Raw genomic sequence first — 20,090 nt, forward strand, 5'->3', positions numbered from 1 at the left:
GTGTGCCCACTCTCTCCCCCATTAATACTCTCTCTCTCCCTCATCCTCTCCTTCCTTCTCTCATCCATCTTCTCCAAATGGCCTTCACCGCCTTCCTCCTCCTCCTCTCCTCCATCGCCGCCGCTTTCCTCCTCCTCATCCGCCGTACACGTTACCGTCGGATGGGTCTTCCTCCGGGAAGCCTCGGGCTTCCTTTCATAGGAGAGACTTTGCAGCTGATCGGAGCTTACAAAACAGAGAACCCTGAGCCTTTCATCGACGAGAGAGTGGCTCGGTATGGTTCGGTTTTCATGACGCATCTTTTCGGTGAACCAACGGTTTTCTCAACTGACCCGGAGACGAACCGGTTCGTGCTTCAAAACGAAGGGAAGCTTTTCGAGTGTTCATACCCTGCTTCCATATGTAATCTTTTAGGGAAACACTCTTTGCTTCTTATGAAAGGTTCTTTGCATAAACGTATGCACTCTCTTACTATGAGCTTCGGTAATTCTTCGATCATCAAAGACCATCTCATGCTTGATATCGACCGGTTAGTCCGGTTTAATCTTGATTCTTGGTCTTCTCGTGTTCTCCTCATGGAAGAAGCCAAAAAGGTATATTAAACCAACAAAAAAAAAAAAAAAATAGTGACTACCAAGAAAACATTATTATATTCACACCGGACCGAGTTCGAGACTCAGTGAGTCAGAGGACGAGTCACCGCATGCATAGAGAGACGTGTATTTATTTAATGTTATTATTATGATGCAGATAACGTTCGAGCTAATGGTGAAGCAGTTGATGAGCTTTGATCCAGGGGAGTGGAGTGAGAGTTTAAGGAAAGAGTATCTTCTTGTCATCGAAGGCTTCTTCTCTCTTCCTCTCCCTCTCTTGTCTACCACTTACCGCAAAGCCATCCAAGTATTATTATTGTACTATATATTTCTTCTTAATTTTAATCATCTTTTATGTTATACTATATATTCTAAAATATTTATGTGTGTTTAGGCGCGGAGGAAAGTGGCGGAGGCGTTGACGGTGGTGGTGATGAAGAGGAGGGACGAGGAGGAAGAAGGGACGGAGAGAAAAAAAGATATGCTCGCTGCGTTGCTTGCAGCGGATGATGGCTTTTCCGATGAAGAGATTGTCGATTTCTTGCTGGCTCTACTCGTTGCCGGTTATGAAACAACGTCCACAATCATGACTCTCGCCGTTAAGTTTCTCACAGAGACTCCTCTAGCTCTTGCTCAACTCAAGGTATATATATATATAATTTCCTATTTTAGTAAATAAGCTCTCTACTTAATTATACACATAACACATAATTCGTATTCTTTTTTTTTTTGAATCTACACATAATTCGTATTCATTTAAAAAGAAAAAAACCTTTAGAGCGAATCAAAGCCACGACACGTATGAATGGAAATTTAGGTGTTATGTGGTTGGTTTGATTGCGAATCATCGAGATTTAGTGTTTTGGAAAATATATAAAAAAAAAGTTTAAGATTCGATCTATTCAGGAATTCACTACACTGCATGCAAAACCAAATCTTTTAGGACCACCGGCGCATGTTTTATTATGCTGCCTTATATTTGGGTTTAAGGGTATGATGAAAAAGGGTTTGGTTTCTTATCTTAAGAAACTAAATATCTTTTTTTTTTTTTTTTTTTTGGTATAAATTTTTAACCAAAAGTATGAAAAAAGGATTAGAACACGTTGATGTATTGATATCAACTAAATTTTATTTTTCTTGTGGGACTATAGATAGTTCCAAGTTAAGTTTATATCATTTTCTTACGTAATTTAAGAGATGGGAAGAAGTAGTTGGGGAAAAAGTGAAATAAAAGGTGAAAGAAAAAAAAAGGAAATAAAAAAGGGACAGATACTACAAAATGGGAGCATAATGATATGTGCATGTTGGCCTCTAAACAATTCTCCATCATTCACAATTCACACGGGTGTCTAGTTTTTTTTTTTTTTTGCATTAATAAATATTTAAGATATATTACTATTATTATAATCATTTTCGATTTCTTTTATGAGAAAAATGACACAACACACATACACATGACATCAATGAACGGCTTAGGTTTTCTCTACGGTTTGTTGTCTTCTCTCCACATTGAACTACTAGTTTACATATTAAGTTAGCAACAGTACAATCTAGTCGGCTGGTTCTAATATAGAAAAAAAAAATGACGAAACGATGGTTTTTTTTTTGTTTTTGTTTTTGGTTTAGAATATTGTCTTCAATCTTGGTTAATTAATGGTTAGGTATCAAGAAAATTAAAATACACGACATTAGCCGGGTAAGACGATCTAGTAGTGGAGCTATTAACTATTTCAAATTCTGTATTGCATATATTAAACTTGTTTCAATAGTTCGGTTGATGTTTTTTTTGTCCGTCAACAAATAGTAGATTAGAAAAATCTAGGTGGTGTACTATGTTACATGTCCTTCCATTTACAGTCACATGTAATATAATTTAGAACCCGTGAGAGGAAAAACTCTAACAAGAACTAATCATTATTTTGATTAGTCCAGATTGAATTTTAGGATTCCAGTTATTTGAGTACCAACCATAGGATAGTCATGACAAATCATTTTTATTTTGAAAGAAAGATGTGTAAGTTTTCATCTAGTTTCGATATCTAGATTAAGCAATTGTTATTAAAAGTGCTTTGAAGGTGAAAACTGAAAAAGTGTAAATAAGAAACAAGAAACAAACAAAAGTTAAAAAGGTTTATTAACATGGCCGTAAAAGTCAAAGTAGTCATTCTCGAACCTAGACAACATCATCACCTCTGTTTTAATGCAGTACTTTTTAATTCTAATAAGGAAAATGTAAAATTGTTGTTGAAATCAGGAGTTACAGTCTCACAGATTTGACTAGTTTGTCTCCTAAACCGCATGCATAATCACACTTTTACCAAACCTCATCTTCTTCTTCTCTCCTTTTTTTTTTGTTTGTTTNTTTTTTTTTTTTTTTTTTGGTTTGCCAACAACTTCTTCATCTTTTTTTTATCTTACTTGTCTGAATATCTCCCAATAAATCTTTCTTTACTCATTAAAGATAAAAAGTATTATCATAAATATGTTTGTGCTACGTGCAACCGACAAGCTCCCATCCAATTTAATTGGTTCTTTTATACTTTAATTTAATCATTTGTTGATGTCACTAGTTTTGTTCCAAGGATGGTACTATATATTCACTAGTTTAGTCATTAATTAGTGAATATAACCAACCGGTTCAAAGACGGTTGGACCGGTGACCTAATCAATTCTTCTTTAATCTTTGTTTATTAGATTGTTGGTTGATTTGGTATTTTGCTTGGTTTAAAAAAAACAGGAAGAGCATGAAAAGATCAGGGCAATGAAGAATGATTCAGATAGTCTTGAATGGAGTGATTACAAGGCAATGCCATTCACACAATGTGTAAGTGTGTACTTTACTTAGAGCTCTTCTTAGTGTTCTTGTCTTATCCTATCCAACCATTTTCTTATTATAGGCTCTTATAATCTTTATTTTGATTCAGGTGGTTAACGAGACGTTACGCGTGGCTAACATCATCGGTGGTGTTTTCAGACGGGCAATGACGGATGTAGAGATCAAAGGTAGAAGAATCGTAACTTTTACAATTACAAAATCGAAAATGCAAGGAAAGTTCTTACATTCTGATAACTGAAAAAAAATCAGGTTATAAGATTCCGAAAGGGTGGAAGGTTTTCTCATCGTTTAGAGCGGTTCATTTAGATCCGAACCACTTCAAAGATGCTCGCACTTTCAACCCTTGGAGATGGCAGGTTTTGATTTTTAATCCCTTTCGCGTTCTTGAACTTGGTTTTTTTCTGTATCTTTGCATTCTTGATTTGTGAGTTATTTGAACGATTGCAATTTTGTGGAACAGAGCAACTCAGTAACTACAAGTCCTTCTACTATGTTTACACCGTTTGGGGGAGGGCCAAGGCTGTGTCCCGGTTACGAGCTGGCTAGGGTTGCACTCTCTGTTTTCCTTCACCGCCTAGTGACTGGCTTCAGGTACACCTTCACATACAAGATTATAGCTCTTTTTCCATTTCAAAGTGCTAAATACTGATTTGATTTCGTTTTGTAAATTTTTTTTGAACAGTTGGGTTCCTGCAGAGCAAGACAAGCTGGTTTTCTTTCCAACTACAAGAACGCAGAAACGGTACCCGATCATCGTTAAGCGCCGCGATGCTGCTACTTGAAAGCAGAAGAGACCAGCAGATTTTATCTTTAGACAAACAGCATTTTTCGGATTTAATTTCTTCTTTTTGCTCCTTTTGGGTCTAGTCTTGGACAATAAAAGTTATCATTACTCTTATCTATAGCTTGTGTATATATGAAAAATAACTTTTGTTTACCTTATGCTTTCATAAATCTCTTCTGGTTCAATGGTTCCGACATAAGTAGATTCACCAACTCTTTGTTGTGTTATGAGTTCCAAGGAATAGTTTGCAGAGATGCCCGTTTACAGAAACATATCGGTTACGTTAATAAAGTAATACCGTAGCTTGATTAACAGACAAAACTTACAAGGAGAGAGTTAGAAAATTAATGCAGCAACTGTATCCAAACTTGAACCGAATCTAGACAATCCCAGGAAATAACAATTTGCATCCCAGTGTTACAGTGACTACATGATGCTGCTTTCTTGCGACTTGAGGGCCGATTCCACAATCTTGACTTTCTTGGAGTTATCGCTGTTCATCAGGGATAGTTTTGCGAGTGTGGACTGAAGCTGCGACATTTGTGTATCTTGAATTAAGTTTTTCTTTGAATATTGCTTTCTCTGAATACCTCCAGCTGCTGTGGCCTTCGGAGATTTTTGAGCTGACTTCTTCACTCTTGCTCTCAGTGTTTCGATGGATGATTGAAGCGCATCCACCTCAACTCCCGCATATTGATCTGCAATTTTTCATTTAAAACAAAAAGAAAATATGATGAAATGGGTTACGGCATATATCTCAGAGGACAAAATTTATGGGGAATATTTGATTTACCGAGCTCCGACTTAAAATCCAGTTCTGCTCGCGTCAGAGGTTTCTTGTGTGTACCAGGCAAGCTACGGAGACGCTGCAAACGCTGCTCAAGAGAATCATGACTCTGAATTGCTTTGTCAATCCTTTTCTCCAACAAAGATTGGTTTTTCTCAGCTTTTGATATTTTCTGATTTGCTTCAGCAAGCCGCTGGTGTTGGTCATCGATTATTCTCTTCAGGTTGGGAGCATGATGCTGCAGCTCAAAGTAGACCTGCCAAAAACACAACGAGATCGCATTAGTAATCATGTAGAAAACACAGTGACGCTTTTGTGTTGGGTTTACATGACCTCTTTCTCACCTTGTGTGCATATTCGATGTAGTTTTCATGGAAAAGCTTGACATAGTCAAGCAGAATTGATCGGCCTTCTACGGAATTGGCTGGAGTTGAACGCTGGTTAGGTAAAGCATGGGGAGCAATTCTAATTTTGGGACCTGCAAGGAGCTCCTTGCTAATGATGCACGAGGTATCTTGCTCTTTTTTCTCCATTGCGCTTAAAGACACTGTCTTATCTACACTGACATGAACTGGAAGCAAGAGGTCCCAAGTTTTCGTCTCTGCCACAACGCATTCTCCTGAGGATAAGACAGCAATAATCCATGCATACCCAAACGAATCCGACAGAGGCACAAAACCCAACAGAGGAGATACGGCGGATTCTTCTTGGCATGTACTTAGCACAGTGTGAACAGATGGCGTTTTGAGTGCTTCATCTTTTCCAGTGGCCTGACTTGTGAAGGGAAGAGAGTGTAAGACTGTTGAATCAATACCACCGTCGTGGAGGGAGTATATTCGCTCTGGCAAAAGGGAGTCAGCAAACAAGGTAACAAGAGAGCCACCTTCACGCTTTGTGGGAAGAGCCAAATCAACCATTGCAAGTCTTAACAGTGGCGGCGGATGCCCTAACCAAACAGTGTGATCGAGCGGCAGATTTGAAGATGCAACTGGTAGCTCACCTATGTTTGACTCACAAATCATAGCAACTCCTTGTATTTTGTTGTGGGAGTTCATGCGAAGACGAGATGAGTTACCAGATATCCAAACTGGCTGGATTTCATCAACCAGAGCATCAACCTGTAATTGCCCAGCACTCCAGGCAGTTACCAGAACCGAATCTTTGCTGACAAGATTATATAATAGACTCACTGCCCTGCCTTTACATTCTGTCTCCCGAACAGCGAAATCTTCATCTCCGTCACCACTAGATGCCTTATATAAAGGGCCCTGTACACAAAGAAAACAAGAGATCAGCATTCCAAGGCAAGCAGTAGACAAACAAAAAATACTTAGGGAACATGTGCATAGGTGTCATATTTTTTTGTCCCATGTGTATTCCGGATCAAGCTAAGGAAGGTATAAATCTTTGATAAGGACCACTGGCTTATAAACCACAAATCTAGAACATTGGCGAAACAACTAAAATCTACGAGGAGCACTTCAATAACTCACGTAACAAACCCAAAAGAGAAGAGGAATTCTACCTGTAAAGCCAATGATGCGTCAAGCAAAGCATAAGGTTGAGCTTTCACCACTAATAAATTTTCACCTTTAGTTCCTTGTTCAGTCAAATCTGGAAATGTAGCTTCCAACCATTCAATTGCCAGACTGGAGTTGCTAACTGCTATTGAATTGGATGACTTAACCCCATACATGTTAGCATCATTGTAAATCTCCATTATTGATTCCCATTTGTAAACACTGTTGCAATATACATCCAAGGCAATCACAGTCAACCTCCAGGGCCGTTAAACACGAGACAAAGCAAAGTACTAAAACATATTCCATGACTTAAAAGTTTGACATGAGGGAGGATAGTCCACGGCAGAATGCATTTGTATACAAGGCGTCAGCATGAAACTATTCGATATATGAAAGAAATAATGGGACCCAGCTGAATTTATCCTTGAAAAACTTCAAATGAGTTAGCAAGCATAGATTTGTGATCTAAAACAGCTTAGTGAGAATCAATCATATCTTGTTCAGAAACTAGGAAACCAATAAGAAAATTGGATGTTAAACTATCTTGGAAACTTAGCATACCAGGTACAACTTAAAGCAATAAGAAACTTATCCAGTTACTGCTAGATAGGAATGAAAAGGAGAAAAGTACGTCATCTGCCTACCTTCCAAATGGCACAACAGGGCACAGGATGTAAATTGAACCATCAGTGAATAATATAAAGACCTGCACATTGAAAGATTCGGTCAAGACATCAACATGTAATTCGGCTCTATCTGACAAGAGAACTAAACAAAAGAGTAAACTCTCAAACAAGTGAAGCAAAAATTTGTACTGAACTTACAGTAAATCTGTCCCACAGATGATCTCCTCCAAAACTGAAATCAGCAGGATAAATTGATGAAGCTGTTCTAGATCTTCCTGGCTCACCAGGCTGCAGATAATATTCTTGCTCTGGTAGCTCGGCATCTGAAGACAGATCGAAAAGCCTAGCAAAAAGTGTAGCATGAAAAATACTTTTAGTAAGACAAGAAGATTTTACATTAGGATTAAGTGGAATGATTTAGACTCCTTAGAATGAGACACTGAAGCAGATGGCAACATAGTATGTCACTGCATGCCAGAAGTTAAAATTCTATTTCTTTGTTACTGAATATATTATACAATTTCTCTCACATCTTTCCAAAATGATATTCATCAACATATTGACATGTACATCCACCTTCGTTATCAACCGAAACAGATTGTTACCTGAATACTGCGTCCGAGGATAGGATTCCCAAATGGGTGTCACTGTCAGGGTGCCACGATGCTTGTAACAAGTTTATGGCACAGTCACCACTAGTATAAATTTCTGAACCAATAGTAACTATCCTGAAAACCATAGTTTATAAAACGATTATGTATAAGCAGAAGGCCATCAATTTAATACAGGCAACATCATAATCAAGATAACCATGGATATAGATGCATCTTCTTTTGGACAACGTTAACCACTACCTGCAAATGACATTGTCTTCTATCAGAGAAGCGCGCCCAAATAGGTACATCACACATATCCCATCTGAGCCAGCAAGAAGTACAGCCGATCCAGACTTATTGATGGAGATTTTGTTAACAGAAAATGTCAGCTGGAGATCTGGTTGCATCACCTATAAAATCACCAACAGCTATTAGTACCATCTTATTGCAAATACCAATACCATTGAAATAAAAGACACTTTCACACATTGGTACTTGATAAATCACTATTTATGTATGTAGCAATCTGCAGGGGAAAAGTATAGGTTTTGGTATGAAATCGTTTAAGGCTCTTTTTAGTGCATACTCAAACTCTTCTAAACCTAATTTACCAAAGTCAGTACAATGTCAGGAACAATCACACTAAAGAACCGTTTACACTTCCATAAATCATCTTCTAAATACTTCTCTGAATTAACGGAAAAACAGAAAAAGAACAAAAAAGACCTTGGAGGGGACTGCGGCGAGGACGGAGGATGGTTCCGGTTCACCCAAGCGCAGAGATAATCGATGTAGAAGATATCTTCTAGAATCCCAGTAATATAGTCGTGAGTCTCCATCCCAAGCCATGAAATTTCTCGGAAACCGCTGAGACGCGGCGGGTTCATCTTGGGAGGAAGGAAGAGACGCGAAAAGCGGGTGGTTCTGGAGAGGAACCCACCGAACCGGCTCTTTAGGCGTCGGAGATCTCCGTGAATCTGGCGTATCCTCTGGCTCCTGGAAGTTAAATCTCATACTCTCTCTCTCTTTCACTCACTGTTATCTGTGTTCGTCGGCCGGAGATGCAGAAGAGCGGGAATAGAAGAGAACGGAGTTGGAGCAAACCAGAAGATGCAATGAAGCAGATACAGCTGATACGACGTCGTCGGATGATTTCTCATGGGCTTTTATCGACCCATTTAACATCTTTGAGATAAATTGTGCTGTTTTAAGGTGATTTAGCATGGACTTTTTCCCGGCCCATTTAATTTCCTTGAGATAAATGTTGCTGTTTTTAAGAAACAGTAACTTGCTTTAAAATAATAATATATAAAAATTAAATCTGAACCCTAAATCATCGTCGCCGTGTTCTTCTCCGCTTCCACCGTCGTTGCATCTGTCTTCCGCCTCCTCTCCCATCGGTGTGTTTCTTTCTCCTCTGTCTAGTTGTTGTATTTTCTCTTAGTTAATTATAGATCTATGGCTCTCTTAGCTCTCAGTTTCTCTATACTCATTTTCTGGGATTTTTTTTGGGAATCGGTTTGTAATTTTGACATCTGGTTGAAGCTGCGGGACAATGTAGGGGTTTAGCATTTTTCATTTCCATTAATTTGGATGATCTTGTATGGGTCTACGGGTTGGATTGATCCTGGTGAAACTGGTTTCAAATCGGGATAAACCAATTGTTCACAAGATGTGAGAATGATGATTATGGTCATTGTGCTGCGCATATAGTAAAGTTCAAGACTGAATAAGATAATGTGCGAACCCAGTACTGGTATAGTTGTTTGCAAAGATTAGAAAGTTCCGATTTCCTTTTTCTTTTTTCCAGGAAGCAGTATTAAACTCGTAGACATGTTGTTTTTGTTGGAGAATAGTTCACTTTTGTTGATTTCTGATAGGTCCAAGGTCTGTCTTGTCGAGTAGGTGTGGCTGTTTCGCTTTCTGAGGCTTGTTCGTGAATTAAATTGATGTTTTAGTATATTGACATAGATATCTTATGATCTTAGCTTTCCTATGCTCTTATAATCACCTGTGTGAGATGTGCTTGATTTGATTTAACATATATTCTATGCTTCTTATGTATTTGCGCAATACTTGTGGTTATATTTATGTCTTAGAGAAATGAATTACAACTCTGGATACATGTTTTAAACAGCTTGGCAGAAGAAGTGAAACTTAAGAGAACGATATGGAGAACTTGGAAGATCTGAAAATTCTGGCGGAGCAGTGGTCGCACCAAGGAATTGAATATCTGCAGAAGATACCACCAAGTCAGCTGTATGCCGCTATTGGTGTTCTGTTGTTTACAACCATCTTGCTCTTCTTATCCAGTATGTATTAGTATTACACGCCACTTCATCGTTTTTTATTCTTTCCTAATAGAATTGCTATCTACCCCTGGTGGTATCTCGTTTGCCATTGATAATGACATATAGCCTGTTCTTCTAAATGTCTTTAATAGTTTTTCTTCAGCCTGTTATTGTTTACATTTGAAGAGGTTACTGTTCTCATGGTACCATTGTAGACTTGTGATTAAGCCAGAGTCTCAGCCTGTTCGGTGTTAGATGGTTTATGTAGTGGAGTAAAAACTATTATTGCAATTTTGGAGGTCTATTCGATATTTCTCTTTGATTATACATAAATTAACTTTTGATCTTTTGTTCTTGATGGGGTATGCAGTTCGCTTGGTCACACGTACCAAATCCAACACTGTACTCCTCTCTGGGCTGACTGGAAGTGGAAAGACTGTGCTCTTTTACCAAGTGAGTGTTTTGGCTATCCGATATTGTTTATGACTTTCCTCCAGATGTAGTTTTTTTTTGTAACATGTCACTATTGTTCGAGTCAGTGGGTAACTAGGTGATTGTTGGGGAGTTATAACATGATAATTGTTTGATTGGCAGCTACGAGATGGATCATCGCATCAGGGCACTGTAACATCAATGGAACCGAATGAAGGCACTTTTGTTCTTCACTCTGAAAACACTAAGGTAATGATTCTTACTTTGCCCTGTCTTAAACAACATGTGCATTTGATTGTGACGGACGGACTAACACATTACCATTGCTCTATGTGACAGAAAGGAAAAATCAAGCCTGTTCATCTTGTTGATGTTCCTGGGCACTCTCGGCTTCGACCCAAGCTAGAAGAATTCTTGCCTCAAGCAGCTGCCATTGTGTTCGTAGTGGATGCCTTGGAGTTCCTCCCAAACTGTCGTGCAGCTTCAGAGTAATTTCAAAACCCTCTCTCTCCCACACATGCACACACATAAGATTCGTATTTCGCATCTCAATCTTGAAAACTGAGGCATTGCCATGGTTTGTTACGGTGATAGGTACCTATATGACATTTTGACAAATGCGAATGTTGTCAAGAACAAGATTCCAGTCCTCCTTTGCTGTAACAAGACCGATAAACTCACTGCACACACGAAGGAGTTCATCCGGAAGCAAATGGAGAAAGAAATGTGAGATTCTCAGTTTTCTTGACAATTATCTTATACATAAGCCAATCTTCCTGCATAGAAGCTAAAACCGGTTGAGTTTTTTGCAGTGAGAAACTGAGGGCATCAAGGAGCGCAGTCTCTACAGCTGATATAGCCAATGATTTCACGATTGGAATCGAAGGACAAGTGTTCTCCTTTTCGCATTGCTGCAACAAAGTCACAGTCGCTGAATCATCTGGACTCACTGGAGAAACCGCCGAGATTCAAGACTTCATTCGAGAATACATCAAACCCTGAGCCCAAATATGCATTCATAGATTGAAAGCTTTGCCACAATGTTCTTATGCTTTGGTCTGTGACTCTGATTTGAGTTTTCTGTATATGACTTCTTGTCAGAAATCTTTGGGTTATATTAGGGTGTTTAAAAACTGAGTAGCTTGTATTTTCGAGTTAGATAATTCGTTTTTCAACCAGAAGGAAACGTTAAATGACTTATTAATTTTGTTTGCCATAAGAGAGTTTGTTATAGTATAAGTATTGCGCAGATACGTGAGTTTGCTTATCTGTTTCTTTCTACGACATATCTGCTTATCATATCTTGAAATTGTCCTTATTGAACCAGTTAAATCCCAATTGAACCGGAGATTTGGGTCATTACATGCTCACGAGAATATCACGTGACTTCTTCCCCCCCCAAATTTCTCAACGTTGTCCTTAAGGAGGGAGATGAAGAAGACGGGTGCTTGATATGGCCGGAACCGCCACTACCGAGTTCCGGTGGAAACCACCTCCACAGCCTACGCCACAACAGCAAACCATATCCGATTCAGATTCAGACTCCGGATCGGATTCAGAGAACCACCAGCACCGTCACAATGATCTATCAAACTCCATATTCAAAGCTTACCTCGATTGCCATTCATCTTCGTCTCCCTCTTCAATCGATCTCGCTAAGATCCAATCTTTTCTCGCATCGTCTTCCTCTGGAGCTGTTTCGTGTCTCATCTGTCTTGAACGCATCAAACGAACCGATCCTACATGGTCCTGCACTTCCTCATGCTTCGCTGTATTTCACCTTTTCTGCATCCAGTCATGGGCTCGTCAGTGCTTAGATCTACAAGCTGCACGTGCAGTCACGCGACCTTCTTCAAGTCCGACAGAAACGGAGGCGGTCTGGAACTGTCCGAAATGCAGATCGTCGTATCAGAAATCGAAGATTCCAAGGCGGTACCTTTGTTACTGCGGCAAGGAGGAGGATCCTCCGGCGGATAATCCATGGATCTTGCCTCATTCTTGCGGTGAGGTCTGTGAGCGGCCGTTGAGTAGTAATTGTGGTCACTGCTGCTTGCTATTGTGTCACCCTGGACCTTGTGCTTCTTGCCCCAAGCTCGTGAAGGCTAAATGCTTTTGTGGAGGTGTTGAAGATGTTCGTAGATGTGGGCACAAGAATTTCTCTTGCGGCGACGTTTGTGAGAGAGTTTTAGATTGTAATGTCCATCAGTGTAGAGAGATTTGTCATGATGGGGAGTGTCCACCGTGCAGGGAGCGCGCGGTTTACAGGTGTTGCTGTGGTAAGGTGAAGGAAGAGAAAGATTGCTGCGAGAGAGTGTTTAGGTGTGAGGCTTCTTGTGAGAATATGCTTAACTGTGGCAAACATGTATGCGAGAGAGGCTGTCACTCGGGGGAATGTGGATTGTGTCCATATCAGGGAAAGAGGAGTTGTCCCTGTGGCAAGAGATTTTACCAAGGCTTGTCTTGTGATGTTGTGGCGCCTTTATGTGGCGGCACCTGTGATAAAGTTCTTGGTTGTGGTTACCATAGGTGTCCAGAGAGGTGCCACCGCGGTTCGTGCCTTGAGACTTGCAGGATTGTGGTTACTAAGTCTTGCAGATGCGGAGGAACGAAAAAACAGGTGAAAGAGAGCTTTTTTTTTTATATACTTCATGATGATTTGCAGTCTGTTCAAAATGTTGATGGGAAGATTTTGGGAACTGAATTTAGAGTAGGTTCCTTGCCATCAAGAGTTGGCGTGTGAGAGGAAATGCCAGAGAGTGAGAGATTGTGCACGTCATGCATGTAGACGCCGATGTTGTGATGGTGAATGTCCACCATGCTCAGAGGTATGCTGTGTCATTCATTCTTGTGTCAAGTCTAGTGTCATTGTTCGTACTTGGCTTCTAATTTGTTGGTTCGAAATTTTCAGATTTGTGGAAAAAGACTCCGTTGCAGGAATCACAAATGCCAGTCTCCTTGTCACCAGTATGTTCTGTAGTAGCTTTCCGTGGACTTTCTTTGTCCGTCTGGTGTCAAATTTGGAACTTATGACTGATTAAACATTGTGTATTGTAAGATATCAACTCATGCACATGGAATGACATTATTTGTTGTGTTCATTGCAGAGGTCCATGTGCTCCTTGTCCAATAATGGTTACAATATCTTGTGCTTGTGGTGAGACGCATTTTGAGGTGAGAATATGGCTTTCTTACTATCAAGTCGTGATATAGTCTTGTTACTTTATTCTTATGGTGGATCTATAAAAAAGTATTAATATTGGGTAGATTCTACTGGTGGAAGCGAGAATATAAGCTTAAACTTACTGAAATTTTTCTTCAGAAAAATGATCTTGAGGCCTTGTTTGGTCGACAACCATATATGATGACTTCCTGCCTATTGTCTTAGACATTTTCTTTGCTCCTTCGTTTCTTGTCCAAAGGCTTTTAAACTTTTTATTGTTTGATACTTCTAATAGATTCTGTATCCTTTGATAGCAAATATGTTACTGTATGTTAAACCTGTATTAACAACGCAGTTGATTGTTTAATGTTGTTCAGGTACCCTGTGGCACTGAAACANGGCATCTGAAGACAGATCGAAAAGCCTAGCAAAAAGTGTAGCATGAAAAATACTTTTAGTAAGACAAGAAGATTTTACATTAGGATTAAGTGGAATGATTTAGACTCCTTAGAATGAGACACTGAAGCAGATGGCAACATAGTATGTCACTGCATGCCAGAAGTTAAAATTCTATTTCTTTGTTACTGAATATATTATACAATTTCTCTCACATCTTTCCAAAATGATATTCATCAACATATTGACATGTACATCCACCTTCGTTATCAACCGAAACAGATTGTTACCTGAATACTGCGTCCGAGGATAGGATTCCCAAATGGGTGTCACTGTCAGGGTGCCACGATGCTTGTAACAAGTTTATGGCACAGTCACCACTAGTATAAATTTCTGAACCAATAGTAACTATCCTGAAAACCATAGTTTATAAAACGATTATGTATAAGCAGAAGGCCATCAATTTAATACAGGCAACATCATAATCAAGATAACCATGGATATAGATGCATCTTCTTTTGGACAACGTTAACCACTACCTGCAAATGACATTGTCTTCTATCAGAGAAGCGCGCCCAAATAGGTACATCACACATATCCCATCTGAGCCAGCAAGAAGTACAGCCGATCCAGACTTATTGATGGAGATTTTGTTAACAGAAAATGTCAGCTGGAGATCTGGTTGCATCACCTATAAAATCACCAACAGCTATTAGTACCATCTTATTGCAAATACCAATACCATTGAAATAAAAGACACTTTCACACATTGGTACTTGATAAATCACTATTTATGTATGTAGCAATCTGCAGGGGAAAAGTATAGGTTTTGGTATGAAATCGTTTAAGGCTCTTTTTAGTGCATACTCAAACTCTTCTAAACCTAATTTACCAAAGTCAGTACAATGTCAGGAACAATCACACTAAAGAACCGTTTACACTTCCATAAATCATCTTCTAAATACTTCTCTGAATTAACGGAAAAACAGAAAAAGAACAAAAAAGACCTTGGAGGGGACTGCGGCGAGGACGGAGGATGGTTCCGGTTCACCCAAGCGCAGAGATAATCGATGTAGAAGATATCTTCTAGAATCCCAGTAATATAGTCGTGAGTCTCCATCCCAAGCCATGAAATTTCTCGGAAACCGCTGAGACGCGGCGGGTTCATCTTGGGAGGAAGGAAGAGACGCGAAAAGCGGGTGGTTCTGGAGAGGAACCCACCGAACCGGCTCTTTAGGCGTCGGAGATCTCCGTGAATCTGGCGTATCCTCTGGCTCCTGGAAGTTAAATCTCATACTCTCTCTCTCTTTCACTCACTGTTATCTGTGTTCGTCGGCCGGAGATGCAGAAGAGCGGGAATAGAAGAGAACGGAGTTGGAGCAAACCAGAAGATGCAATGAAGCAGATACAGCTGATACGACGTCGTCGGATGATTTCTCATGGGCTTTTATCGACCCATTTAACATCTTTGAGATAAATTGTGCTGTTTTAAGGTGATTTAGCATGGACTTTTTCCCGGCCCATTTAATTTCCTTGAGATAAATGTTGCTGTTTTTAAGAAACAGTAACTTGCTTTAAAATAATAATATATAAAAATTAAATCTGAACCCTAAATCATCGTCGCCGTGTTCTTCTCCGCTTCCACCGTCGTTGCATCTGTCTTCCGCCTCCTCTCCCATCGGTGTGTTTCTTTCTCCTCTGTCTAGTTGTTGTATTTTCTCTTAGTTAATTATAGATCTATGGCTCTCTTAGCTCTCAGTTTCTCTATACTCATTTTCTGGGATTTTTTTTGGGAATCGGTTTGTAATTTTGACATCTGGTTGAAGCTGCGGGACAATGTAGGGGTTTAGCATTTTTCATTTCCATTAATTTGGATGATCTTGTATGGGTCTACGGGTTGGATTGATCCTGGTGAAACTGGTTTCAAATCGGGATAAACCAATTGTTCACAAGATGTGAGAATGATGATTATGGTCATTGTGCTGCGCATATAGTAAAGTTCAAGACTGAATAAGATAATGTGCGAACCCAGTACTGGTATAGTTGTTTGCAAAGATTAGAAAGTTCCGATTTCCTTTTTCTTTTTTCCAGGAAGCAGTATTAAACTCGTAGACATGTTGTTTTTGTTGGAGAATAGTTCACTTTTGTTGATTTCTGATAGGTCCAAGGTCTGTCTTGTCGAGTAGGTGTGGCTGTTTCGCTTTCTGAGGCTTGTTCGTGAATTAAATTGATGTTTTAGTATATTGACATAGATATCTTATGATCTTAGCTTTCCTATGCTCTTATAATCACCTGTGTGAGATGTGCTTGATTTGATTTAACATATATTCTATGCTTCTTATGTATTTGCGCAATACTTGTGGTTATATTTATGTCTTAGAGAAATGAATTACAACTCTGGATACATGTTTTAAACAGCTTGGCAGAAGAAGTGAAACTTAAGAGAACGATATGGAGAACTTGGAAGATCTGAAAATTCTGGCGGAGCAGTGGTCGCACCAAGGAATTGAATATCTGCAGAAGATACCACCAAGTCAGCTGTATGCCGCTATTGGTGTTCTGTTGTTTACAACCATCTTGCTCTTCTTATCCAGTATGTATTAGTATTACACGCCACTTCATCGTTTTTTATTCTTTCCTAATAGAATTGCTATCTACCCCTGGTGGTATCTCGTTTGCCATTGATAATGACATATAGCCTGTTCTTCTAAATGTCTTTAATAGTTTTTCTTCAGCCTGTTATTGTTTACATTTGAAGAGGTTACTGTTCTCATGGTACCATTGTAGACTTGTGATTAAGCCAGAGTCTCAGCCTGTTCGGTGTTAGATGGTTTATGTAGTGGAGTAAAAACTATTATTGCAATTTTGGAGGTCTATTCGATATTTCTCTTTGATTATACATAAATTAACTTTTGATCTTTTGTTCTTGATGGGGTATGCAGTTCGCTTGGTCACACGTACCAAATCCAACACTGTACTCCTCTCTGGGCTGACTGGAAGTGGAAAGACTGTGCTCTTTTACCAAGTGAGTGTTTTGGCTATCCGATATTGTTTATGACTTTCCTCCAGATGTAGTTTTTTTTTGTAACATGTCACTATTGTTCGAGTCAGTGGGTAACTAGGTGATTGTTGGGGAGTTATAACATGATAATTGTTTGATTGGCAGCTACGAGATGGATCATCGCATCAGGGCACTGTAACATCAATGGAACCGAATGAAGGCACTTTTGTTCTTCACTCTGAAAACACTAAGGTAATGATTCTTACTTTGCCCTGTCTTAAACAACATGTGCATTTGATTGTGACGGACGGACTAACACATTACCATTGCTCTATGTGACAGAAAGGAAAAATCAAGCCTGTTCATCTTGTTGATGTTCCTGGGCACTCTCGGCTTCGACCCAAGCTAGAAGAATTCTTGCCTCAAGCAGCTGCCATTGTGTTCGTAGTGGATGCCTTGGAGTTCCTCCCAAATTGTCGTGCAGCTTCAGAGTAATTTCAAAACCCTCTCTCTCCCACACATGCACACACATAAGATTCGTATTTCGCATCTCAATCTTGAAAACTGAGGCATTGCCATGGTTTGTTACGGTGATAGGTACCTATATGACATTTTGACAAATGCGAATGTTGTCAAGAACAAGATTCCAGTCCTCCTTTGCTGTAACAAGACCGATAAACTCACTGCACACACGAAGGAGTTCATCCGGAAGCAAATGGAGAAAGAAATGTGAGATTCTCAGTTTTCTTGACAATTATCTTATACATAAGCCAATCTTCCTGCATAGAAGCTAAAACCGGTTGAGTTTTTTGCAGTGAGAAACTGAGGGCATCAAGGAGCGCAGTCTCTACAGCTGATATAGCCAATGATTTCACGATTGGAATCGAAGGACAAGTGTTCTCCTTCTCGCATTGCTGCAACAAAGTCACAGTCGCTGAATCATCTGGACTCACTGGAGAAACCGCCGAGATTCAAGACTTCATTCGAGAATACATCAAACCCTGAGCCCAAATATGCATTCATAGATTGAAAGCTTTGCCACAATGTTCTTATGCTTTGGTCTGTGACTCTGATTTGAGTTTTCTGTATATGACTTCTTGTCAGAAATCTTTGGGTTATATTAGGGTGTTTAAAAACTGAGTAGCTTGTATTTTCGAGTTAGATAATTCGTTTTTCAACCAGAAGGAAACGTTAAATGACTTATTAATTTTGTTTGCCATAAGAGAGTTTGTTATAGTATAAGTATTGCGCAGATACGTGAGTTTGCTTATCTGTTTCTTTCTACGACATATCTGCTTATCATATCTTGAAATTGTCCTTATTGAACCAGTTAAATCCCAATTGAACCGGAGATTTGGGTCATTACATGCTCACGAGAATATCACGTGACTTCTTCCCCCCCCAAATTTCTCAACGTTGTCCTTAAGGAGGGAGATGAAGAAGACGGGTGCTTGATATGGCCGGAACCGCCACTACCGAGTTCCGGTGGAAACCACCTCCACAGCCTACGCCACAACAGCAAACCATATCCGATTCAGATTCAGACTCCGGATCGGATTCAGAGAACCACCAGCACCGTCACAATGATCTATCAAACTCCATATTCAAAGCTTACCTCGATTGCCATTCATCTTCGTCTCCCTCTTCAATCGATCTCGCTAAGATCCAATCTTTTCTCGCATCGTCTTCCTCTGGAGCTGTTTCGTGTCTCATCTGTCTTGAACGCATCAAACGAACCGATCCTACATGGTCCTGCACTTCCTCATGCTTCGCTGTATTTCACCTTTTCTGCATCCAGTCATGGGCTCGTCAGTGCTTAGATCTACAAGCTGCACGTGCAGTCACGCGACCTTCTTCAAGTCCGACAGAAACGGAGGCGGTCTGGAACTGTCCGANGTAATATCCGATTCAGATTCAGACTCCGGATCCGATTCAGATAACCATCAGCACCGTCACAATGATCTATCAAACTCCATCTTCAAAGCTTACCTCGATTGCCATTCATCTTCGTCTCCCTCTTCAATCGATCTCGCCAAGATCCAATCTTTTCTCGCATCGTCTTCCTCGGGAGCTGTTTCGTGTCTCATCTGTCTTGAACGCATCAAACGAACCGATCCTACATGGTCCTGCACCTCCTCATGCTTCGCTGTATTTCACCTTTTCTGCATCCAGTCATGGGCTCGTCAGTGCTTAGATCTACAAGCTGCACGTGCAGTCACGCGACCTTCTTCGAATCCGACTGAACCGGAGGCGGTCTGGAACTGTCCGAAATGTAGATCGTCGTATCAGAAATCGAAGATTCCAAGGCGGTACCTTTGTTACTGCGGCAAGGAGGAGGATCCTCCGGCGGNTCTCTCAGAATTAATCTCACTCTTAAAGCAACTATGAGAATACTTTCTTCTAATTAAACATCTTAGGAGAAGGAGGAGCCGAGCGGGAAANTTGTGAACGGCCGTTGAGTAGTAATTGTGGTCACTGCTGTTTGCTATTGTGTCACCCTGGACCTTGTGCTTCTTGCCCCAAGCTCGTGAAGGCTAAATGCTTTNTTTCTTCAGAAAAATGATCTTGAGGCCTTGTTTGGTCGACAACCATATATGATGACTTCCTGCCTATTGTCTTAGACATTTTCTTTGCTCCTTCGTTTCTTGTCCAAAGGCTTTTAAACTTTTTATTGTTTGATACTTCTAATAGATTCTGTATCCTTTGATAGCAAATATGTTACTGTATGTTAAACCTGTATTAACAACGCAGTTGATTGTTTAATGTTGTTCAGGTACCCTGTGGCACTGAAACAAATCAGAAACCTCCTCGATGTCGTAAATTATGTCACATAACCCAATTGTGCAGGCATGGGCAAAACCAAAAGGTAGAACAAGAATTAGAATAAGGCTTATTTTACTTTTGTGACTGATTCCATCTGTGAGTTTTACGAAATTTATGTCATGTTTTTATGCAGCCTCATAAATGTCACTATGGTGCTTGTCCTCCATGTCGACTCCTTTGTGATGAAGAATACCCATGTGGGCACAAGTGCAAACTAAGGTTTCTCATACTGTTGTCTTTTT

General features: G+C 39.9%; 5 protein-coding genes across 5 annotated transcripts in view; 4 read left to right on the top strand and 1 right to left on the bottom strand.

The window, feature by feature from the left end:
* On the top strand, positions 23-4,366 carry LOC104768762 (cytochrome P450 90A1). The gene is made up of 8 exons (XM_010492798.2): positions 23-593; positions 751-900; positions 988-1,236; positions 3,331-3,417; positions 3,518-3,596; positions 3,679-3,785; positions 3,890-4,020; positions 4,112-4,366. The coding sequence occupies exons 1-8, from the start codon at positions 78-80 to the stop codon at positions 4,209-4,211; spliced, it is 1,419 nt and encodes a 472-aa protein (XP_010491100.1). The 5' UTR covers positions 23-77; the 3' UTR covers positions 4,212-4,366.
* LOC104768763 (nuclear pore complex protein NUP88) lies at positions 4,455-8,853 on the bottom strand. The gene is made up of 9 exons (XM_010492799.2): positions 8,472-8,853; positions 8,004-8,155; positions 7,755-7,877; positions 7,348-7,492; positions 7,168-7,229; positions 6,526-6,742; positions 5,345-6,268; positions 5,007-5,256; positions 4,455-4,911 (listed from the first exon to the last, which is right to left on the bottom strand). The coding sequence occupies exons 1-9, from the start codon at positions 8,757-8,759 to the stop codon at positions 4,640-4,642; spliced, it is 2,433 nt and encodes an 810-aa protein (XP_010491101.1). The 5' UTR covers positions 8,760-8,853; the 3' UTR covers positions 4,455-4,639.
* LOC104768764 (signal recognition particle receptor subunit beta-like) lies at positions 9,038-11,672 on the top strand. Its single transcript, XM_010492801.2, has 7 exons — positions 9,038-9,145; positions 9,883-10,057; positions 10,407-10,489; positions 10,631-10,717; positions 10,808-10,956; positions 11,063-11,194; positions 11,281-11,672. Exons 2-7 carry the CDS (start codon positions 9,916-9,918, stop codon positions 11,468-11,470), a joined length of 783 nt encoding a protein of 260 aa, XP_010491103.1. The 5' UTR covers positions 9,038-9,145; positions 9,883-9,915; the 3' UTR covers positions 11,471-11,672.
* Positions 11,874-20,090, top strand: part of LOC104768766 (NF-X1-type zinc finger protein NFXL2-like) — a 14,856-nt gene continuing 6,639 nt past the window's right edge. The window contains exons 1-6 of the mRNA XM_010492803.2: positions 11,874-13,085; positions 13,180-13,293; positions 13,377-13,432; positions 13,573-13,639; positions 19,799-19,891; positions 19,982-20,067. Of these exons, the coding sequence (XP_010491105.1) occupies positions 11,922-13,085; positions 13,180-13,293; positions 13,377-13,432; positions 13,573-13,639; positions 19,799-19,891; positions 19,982-20,067 (1,580 nt within the window). The 5' untranslated portion in view covers positions 11,874-11,921. The remainder of the gene's footprint in view (positions 13,086-13,179; positions 13,294-13,376; positions 13,433-13,572; positions 13,640-19,798; positions 19,892-19,981; positions 20,068-20,090) is intronic.
* Positions 15,598-18,232, top strand: LOC104768765 (signal recognition particle receptor subunit beta-like). Its single transcript, XM_010492802.2, has 7 exons — positions 15,598-15,705; positions 16,443-16,617; positions 16,967-17,049; positions 17,191-17,277; positions 17,368-17,516; positions 17,623-17,754; positions 17,841-18,232. The coding sequence occupies exons 2-7, from the start codon at positions 16,476-16,478 to the stop codon at positions 18,028-18,030; spliced, it is 783 nt and encodes a 260-aa protein (XP_010491104.1). The 5' UTR covers positions 15,598-15,705; positions 16,443-16,475; the 3' UTR covers positions 18,031-18,232.

This window comes from Camelina sativa, chromosome 20, assembly GCF_000633955.1.
Source record: "Camelina sativa cultivar DH55 chromosome 20, Cs, whole genome shotgun sequence".
NCBI classification, from domain to species: Eukaryota; Viridiplantae; Streptophyta; class Magnoliopsida; order Brassicales; family Brassicaceae; genus Camelina; species Camelina sativa.

Excerpts from the sequence above, each read along its gene's own strand:
- LOC104768762 (XM_010492798.2), top strand. The coding sequence starts at position 78 with ATGGCCTTCACCGCCTTCCTCCTCCTCCTCTCCTCCATCGCCGCCGCT. Across the intron at positions 901-987 it reads CTTACCGCAAAGCCATCCAA|GCGCGGAGGAAAGTGGCGGA; the intron begins GTATTATTATTG and ends ATGTGTGTTTAG. Across the intron at positions 4,021-4,111 it reads CGCCTAGTGACTGGCTTCAG|TTGGGTTCCTGCAGAGCAAG; the intron begins GTACACCTTCAC and ends TTTTTTGAACAG.
- LOC104768763 (XM_010492799.2), bottom strand. The coding sequence starts at position 8,759 with ATGAGATTTAACTTCCAGGAGCCAGAGGATACGCCAGATTCACGGAGA. Across the intron at positions 7,878-8,003 it reads GAAGACAATGTCATTTGCAG|GATAGTTACTATTGGTTCAG; the intron begins GTAGTGGTTAAC and ends TATGGTTTTCAG. Across the intron at positions 6,269-6,525 it reads ACGCATCATTGGCTTTACAG|GGCCCTTTATATAAGGCATC; the intron begins GTAGAATTCCTC and ends CTTTGTGTACAG.
- LOC104768764 (XM_010492801.2), top strand. The coding sequence starts at position 9,916 with ATGGAGAACTTGGAAGATCTGAAAATTCTGGCGGAGCAGTGGTCGCAC. Across the intron at positions 10,490-10,630 it reads AGACTGTGCTCTTTTACCAA|CTACGAGATGGATCATCGCA; the intron begins GTGAGTGTTTTG and ends TTTGATTGGCAG. Across the intron at positions 10,718-10,807 it reads TTCACTCTGAAAACACTAAG|AAAGGAAAAATCAAGCCTGT; the intron begins GTAATGATTCTT and ends TCTATGTGACAG.
- LOC104768765 (XM_010492802.2), top strand. The coding sequence starts at position 16,476 with ATGGAGAACTTGGAAGATCTGAAAATTCTGGCGGAGCAGTGGTCGCAC. Across the intron at positions 16,618-16,966 it reads CATCTTGCTCTTCTTATCCA|TTCGCTTGGTCACACGTACC; the intron begins GTATGTATTAGT and ends TGGGGTATGCAG. Across the intron at positions 17,755-17,840 it reads AAGCAAATGGAGAAAGAAAT|TGAGAAACTGAGGGCATCAA; the intron begins GTGAGATTCTCA and ends AGTTTTTTGCAG.